Source organism: Symphodus melops (assembly GCF_947650265.1).
Source record: "Symphodus melops genome assembly, chromosome: 3".
NCBI lineage: Eukaryota > Metazoa > Chordata > Actinopteri > Labriformes > Labridae > Symphodus > Symphodus melops.
In genome coordinates, this window is record NC_136693.1 from 27,633,166 (window position 1) to 27,640,850 (window position 7,685).

General features: G+C 43.2%; 1 protein-coding gene across 1 annotated transcript in view; it reads left to right on the top strand.

The window, feature by feature from the left end:
* elp4 (elongator acetyltransferase complex subunit 4) overlaps positions 1-4,623 on the top strand; it is a 57,694-nt gene extending 53,071 nt beyond the window's left edge. Inside the window, exon 10 of the mRNA XM_079339315.1 lies at positions 3,884-4,623. Within this exon, the coding sequence (XP_079195441.1) occupies positions 3,884-4,012 (129 nt within the window). The 3' untranslated portion in view covers positions 4,013-4,623. The remainder of the gene's footprint in view (positions 1-3,883) is intronic.
* Positions 4,624-7,685: the final 3,062 nt, after the last annotated feature.

Here is a 7,685-nt window from a genome sequence, read left to right on the forward strand (position 1 = left end):
AAATGGAATTGGCTAAAAGGCATCACCTCTAATGCGACCGCTGTCCATGAATACTGGACCCGAGGCAATACCAATTTTTGTGTCTTATGTCTTGGAGCAATCAATACAATAACAGCCTTGTTTTACTCTTGCATTATAGCACATTGCAATGTTGCATGGTCAACATTTGTTTCTTTATTATTACAACACAAACTTAGTGATATAATGTTCCGGTTCTCTCATTTCAGTGAATCAAAAGAGCTTACGATGTGCTGACCAAATCACAACAACAAGTGTGTTAAGTAGGTGTTTATGGTAAACATCCTGTCACTTCCATGAGCATGTTCCAGCACTGGCTAATCTGATTGAAACAGCCAGAGCGGGCATCATGTGTTCCAACAAGGTGTTGGGTTTCCCATAGTTCTAAGCTGTACAGTGACACGGGCCATTTGAAAGTGTGGCTAAAACCCTATGGAATAAATGACTCGTTAAATTAGCACTTAATACTCTGGTCATTAGCAGGCCGTTACCAGCACTGGAATGCCTTTGATGGTGCTGCCTTGTGTGAGTGGGCTGCGTTTAAGCTGTGTTTGGAACATTGAATACTATCAGCTTACTGAGCAATTTAATACTCACAACAACAAAAAAAATGAAAAACCCTAAAGACTGAGATTTGTTGCCTTTTCTGACCCTTAAAAAAGCTATTTGATATCCACCACCAATATAAACTTTGTATGGGGTTTGTTACCAGCCAGTTACAAGCAGCATGAAACACCATATTCCTTAAGAACCTGGTCTTTGGGGTGTTTAGTAAGCTGAGGGGAATTGTCCATTGTCGGGTGATATTAGTAACCCTCTTAGGCAAAGCTAGTCCGTGGGCCGCCCTGAGGACTCATTTCAAGTGCTTAGCGCTCGTTTGGAGCTTTGTCACTCCTCGCCCTGTTGCCAGCATGGCCCAAGCCCCTCTGGCTGTGGAGTGGAGCTGAACTACAGACCTTTACCCCTGCCCGCCACCAGGGAGGGAACACTGACATCATAACTTTAACACACGCACACACACACACACGGCCATTCTTGCACTAACATTGTGGCACACATCCATTCTCACAATACGCCCTCCCCTCTCTGCCAATGCACAACAGCCAATGGTGTATTTTCCCGCCGTCCACTCCCATACAACTACCCCCCTCTCTTATTTTTTCTTCCTCTCTCCCCACCCTCATGAAGGTTGCCAGGCAGCAGAGCAAGACTTCACATACACATACACCCCACTATGCCTCTGAGGGTTTTCCGGATGTCCTTGTTTACATCATGGAGTGTGCAGGTCGTAGGGAAGCAGACTCAGAGCCTCCCTGGTTATGTCTTTCTGAGTACTACATTGACCTCTGTTCATTTGGTGTCATTGCAAATGCTCATGGTAGGCCTGCAGTTGGCCTATCACGACACTTGGACCATATTTTGGTCTGAATTAAAAAATCAGGATGAAAATCTTTTTTTCGTTTTTCTATGAATTTCTTCAGCCGTCCAAATTTCATTGACACTGATTGGAAAATGTGTTTTTTTGGAGTGGGAATGAAAATGAAGCCCATTTGTATGTCTCTGATAGCCAATAAGTTCTCAGCTTAGTTATTGGCTGTCAGTGATGTGCGGGAAGGTTGTTGACAGTAACCAGGCTCTGTATTCCCTGTGTGTGTCAAACCGATCGATTGGTTTTGTCTGCTCCTCCCTCCAACTTTGATGTTACCATTGATTGTTCTCATCTGCCCCTGAACTCAAAGGTTAGAGGAGCTGAGCTACACTTCTGGATTGCTTTGACCTTCGCTCTGCACATGCTCAGTGGGTTCACAGAGCCCAGAGCCAAACAGACACGGTGTAGCCAGGCCTGTGGGTGCGTGACAGCCAGACAACGGTGTGATGTCTTTTTTCTTTTTTTTACTCACCCACTGAGGATGATGTATATGTGATTGATTTTTCTCCAACCCCTCTCTCTACCGTGTTTCCGCTGCAGTGCACTAAGCAGGACTGAGTCCAGGCTTGATCAATGCATTGTTTTTCTTTTTCAATCACACTCGAGTGAGCTGAAGACACGAAAGGTTACACAGGTGAGGTTTGGCAGGGGTGGAAGCAGGGCAGAGCTTCTGGAGGCCCCCTCAAGGCCAATATGTGAGTTTGCATGGATGTGTGTGTGTGTGTGTGTGAGTGAGTGAGTGAGAGACGGAGAGAGAGAGGGAGGGAGTTGGTGAAAAAGAGAGAACTTTACCAAATTCATCATGTATCTAACAAGTTCTCCATCTTTCTTGTTGTGTCACAAGAGTCTAAGACCCTAATACATCCCACGTCTCTTCTCGCAGTGGGAATCTTCCGCCCATGCCTCCATAAGTCCTCTGTAACCTTACCTTTACCATCCTACATTAAATTATAGGTCTCTCACAATGTCTCAGCGTTCACCTGGCCCAGATAATCTGCAGGGCTGCATCAAGACTGCTCCTCTTGTTTCCTCTATTTGCCTGCTCCTCTGACACACACACACACACACACACACACACACACACACACACACACACACACACACACAAAGCCAATATGTCCAACAGAAAGGCGACCACTTAAGCATGACTCGCCTTCAACCTAGTAGCCACAAGCAAGCAAGGCTTCATATCAGTCATGAGCATCAGTGGTGTACAAAGTTTTTCAGACTTAGGTGTTTTAATGCTGTCAAAGAAACAGTATTAGGCAAAGGAAGGAAGTAGATTCCCCTAGAGGGGCAGAGAGTGTCACATTGTAAAGAGTTATCTCTTAGTAATAACGCTGCTTAACCCTGTACCAAAACACCTACTCATTAAGAATAAGATAAGTATCAGTGGGAGTGGAAGGGCTCTCCTAAAGCTGCATGTCTGGAGGGGCTGAGGATTCAGCGGGCAGGGAGGCTTTAGAGGACCGGGTGGGGTGGGGTGGGGTGTGAGCGCAGGCTTTGACCAGTGGGTTTCAGATGTCATGGCAGATTCTTTTAGGGGCAAATTACAGGCTTTAACTCCTCTTGTACCCGGGATGCTTGTATTCGGTTTTAACTTCCTCGATAGGCACTCGGGCAACACGCTACTCAACACTATTGTCAGACGCACACTTGACTCTGGCGATGCTTCGCCTCCTCTCACGCTCTCAGAAACTCTTCAAGACTTTGATCATTCAGTGTAAGTGGCGGCCCTTGTTGCAGCTTCTGCAGAGAGCAGAGAAGTGTAGCCCCTCATGAGCTTTCCATTAGTTAGCGTGTTGGTGTTAAAGGGCTTTACATGAGTGGCCCTCATTAACCTCTTAGCGTCTTTGTGCTTTGAGTTGGCACAGGGCTGCTCCATAGATAAGCTTTTCTATGAAACAGCTAAAAGGCTTGACTCTGGTATTAGCCTAACATAATCTTCTGCGTTTCAAACACAGTAAACAAAGAATCAAATCCAGCTGGAGCACATGCGTTTGTGTCAGAACACACTTTCTCTTGCCTAACCACATAAATACATGCTGGTCTGTCCCGTACGCAACTTCTCAATACACCACTGCATCAAACTCACACACACATGCACACACACACTCCCAGTGAGCTGTAACAGACCTAAATCTCTCTGAAGCATTTAGCAGCACGCTAGCAGGTTTGCTCAATGCTGCCAGTGCTGGGAGGAGTGCTGAAGCATCTAATGCAATTTCAACCCAACATGGCTCTGTGAATAAACGTCACTGAAATGTACCGTCTACTGTATGCTGATCTACTGTAGTGCTTTCTGTTTTTCTCCATACAAGCTTATCTAATGCCCCTTCTTCTCTCTCTCTCTCTCTCTCTCTCTCTCTCTCTCTCTCTCTCTCTCTCTCTCTCTCTCTCTCGCTCTCGCTCTCGCTCTCTCTCTGATTTCTGTAGAGACTACATTTGCCTCCAGACTTGTCTGAGACGGTGAGTCGTGTCAGCAGGGGGGAGCTTTCAGGAGCAGCCACCGTGGCCTCAGCCTGTGGCTCCGTTTCTTCTGGCAACAAACACCTGGACTTCTAGAACTCCCACACAGTCGCCACGGGCAACTAACACCTGGAACACTGCAGCGTTGTCCTCTTAACCACAGTGACCGGGTTGTTCCCTCGCCCACACAGTGTCAGAAGTGATAACCCTGGCAGCCTTTACCACCTGCCAACGGTGCCAGCCAGGGGTGACGACCTAAACATCCACAGTAGCTCTTCTCATAATGGACACGTCTTAAACCTGATAGCTTACGTTTGCACATTCCAAGCCGTCATGAAAACGTCCTCTAACTTACGTTATCGAGCAAGTTTTTTAATACCCACAGCCCACAACATAACATGTTTGAAGCTTTATGATTGGCAAGCAATCTTTTCACTCAAACGAGAACATCAGAGGAAGCATTCAACCGTTGTTTTTGTTTTTCTTCTTTTGGAGAATTTAAATGTAAGTAAGATGTCATCCTGGAATATTTGTCAGTCTTCATAGAGCCTTAGGATTGGAAAACATTAAATAATGGAACTACATGCTCTACTTTACAAAAAAAATGTCCACCCCTGTCTAGCTTCATCATGTACTATACTAGGATGCAATACAACATGCTTTTGTTTTGTTAAATAAAATAAAATTAATACAAGATGTGCAACATATGAGCTTTATTGACTACGCCCCGGCAGCAGCTCTAAAGAGAAAGTTGTCTGTATGAAGTGAGTGAGTTCTGAATGACTGATCTGTGGTCTGCCTGGCTGGTTTCAGGTTCGAACAGCGATGCCTCCGTCTGACCCTGAGACTGTGCTGGTGAGTGATGTCTACCTCCAGTTAGCTGGAGAGCAGAGCGGGGAATGTGGGCAGAGGGTAGGAGAGCTAGATTTGGATGCAGGCTTCACACCTCATCAGGCATGTTTGCTGGATGAGCTGCTTTGCCATGACAAGCCCAAAAGAACAAATTAGGTCAAATGGTGACATGGAGAAACGTAGAGAAAAAAAAACAACAACATGAAAAATTAAATGTTTCATTTCTGTTTTCCTCTGTCTGCTGCTGATGCCACTTTGAATATTTTTGGCTGTGAAAAGTGGCAGTATTGGTAAGCATCTGCAACACGTGTTGGGAGAGTGTAGTGTTACCTGACAGTTTCATGCATGGACGGAGAGCTCTAATATCGGGTGTACGAGAGAGCGAGATGACGTACACAGGTCAAAGACACGTGTGAAAGAAAGATAAGAACTGTTTTCCAAGTTAATATTTTTGAACAGCTGACATATTCAGGGTGCACTTTTAAAACAGATAAAAAGAGACAGAATTCATTTCACCGTTCATATTGCCATGCTGCAGGTATTTTTGTTTGGTGTTTGGTGCTGATTCAGTTCAGTTGGGTAAGTTTAGAAAGTTTTTTAGTGCCGCTGCTTGTAAAAAACATCTACATTTAGAAGTAACGGGTGTTCCCAAGTATTGATGAACGTAAAGGTAAGTTTAGTTTGAGTGAGCTGAAGCTAGTCTGAGTATATTTGTTCAGCCTATTTACATACATTTCCCATGCAGCTCTGCATATTTGTAAAGTAAAAAAAAAAAAAAAAGCAGCATTTCCAATATTACTTCTCACGCCTGATTGTCCCTTCATATAAAGTCTCCTGCACACATTTCAAACATGCAGTGGGTAACGATGAGCCAGCTGGCTTCTGCAATGACGATGAACCAGGAAATGTGATTTAAACCTCTGAACACAGTCAGGGAAACATAACAATCAGGTTTAACGTCAGATAAACTGCTGATCCCTCAGACCTCCACCATGATAAGACTCAAGCCACACATCACAGATTTGATTCTACATGAGGATATTTCTAATCAGCTTTTCTCACTGCTCACTTAAAATTCAGTTTTGTTACAATTTTGATCAAGCTCTAGAGAAAATATAAAACATCTCTTTCTTAATTTTTTTAATTTACTTTCATAATAGATTTTCAACAGTTGACATAAAGAAACACTGAATGTCATTGACACATTTTAAAAGACCTACTTCTTCAGTGACTCAGCCTTATGTATAATACAGAGTTTTATTACTGTGTTGCCTTTGTTCTGTTGATCCCATTAAAGGTCATTGTGCTTTTCATACTCGAGCTTGTGTGCTCTACTTTTTAACTCGGCTCTATGAGTGACATAGAGTAGGATCTCATAGCTCTCTGTGCCGTCTTTCCCCTCTGAGTAAATGATCTATAGTTATCAGAGTTTGAATGAAGGCAACCAGTCTGTAAAGATGTTGTGTGACCCCTTAGATAAAAATATTACAAAATGTATTCAATGTAAAAAACACAAACTTGCACCATCATTTGTTCTATTAATTAATTAATGAGAGAAGCTACAGGAAATACACACTGAGACTCTCAGTCAAACTTAACAGATCACAGAGCTCAAAGTTTCTCAAGGACTTTTCGCAGACACTTAAATTGCCTAACTTAGTTCTGAGTGAGATTTAAATTCAATCTTTTTTTTCATCCTGACGTTGTCTATTATTTAGACTGCCACTAATTGCGAGTCTTCCTTGCATTTTGAATCCTTCCTTTTCATCCTGCCTGTGTAATTATTCATGTTCCTCCTCTGCCTCTGCACAGTCGCCTAACCTGTTCTCCGTTTTCTTCTCTGTGGAATCAGTATTTCTCTGTCCTGTGATAAAACTGGATGAAATGACTATAATGAAGAGATTGAATTATCGCCCAGAAGAAATTTAAATGATCAGAAATGTGATTAAGCTGAAATCCTTCAAGTTGTGATTGGACCATTAAATATCGAGTGAGATAGGTCAATTTAATAAATCAATCTAAACATGATATTTGGTGCTGTTACATGCAGACCTGACTCTCTCTTGGATGCTCTCTCTCTCTCTTCTAACACATCCCTTCAAACACACACACACACACACACACACACACACACACACACACACACACACACACACGACCCCCCTGCTGTGGCAGCAAGTGAAGCAAAATAACTCACTCTGCCACACAATCGCTCCTTTGCCTCACTCTAGGCACTGACTGCTTTATTCCATGACTTTTTTTTCTCTCTCTCTCTCTCTTTTCTGCTCCCTCCTCTTCCTCATTGGTTCTGTATTTTTTTTTTTTTCATACCGTAACTCTGCTTCAACAAGAGCCAGTGATGGTGAATTGCTTGACCTTTCTCATTGTGTGGTGGCGGTGTGCTGTGTGGTCTGTGTCGACTTGGTTCAGCCCATACATCAGGAGACGGTTTGTTATTGTGGACACCTTTGTTTTTGTGGGAATTGGAGGTGTTGTGTGTGAAATAGGAGCCCTTGTACTGGCATTTGTCAGCACTGGATTTGTTTAAAGTTGCAGCCATGATGCATTTCCAGATCCTTGACACCGACACTGTATATGAATGGAACAGGCAAAAAGGCTTTCTTTAAGACACAATTTTACTGTACAAAATGTTTTATAGTTTTCACAAAATACATTTAGAAAGCTCCATTTTAAATAAAATTAAATTGAAATATTTAAGAGACAGCGTGTAGACGTTTTTTACCTCAGAAGCATTGCTCAGACGTAAACCCAGTGTGTGTCCATGTTCTACGCACACTGAAATAAAAATGCAACAACTCAAAAGAGCATGACAGATGATGCTAGAAAAACCCTCCCATGGTCTTCAATTATAAATAAGGACTGCGGGGTTCGACTGCAGTCGCACAAACTCGAAGCC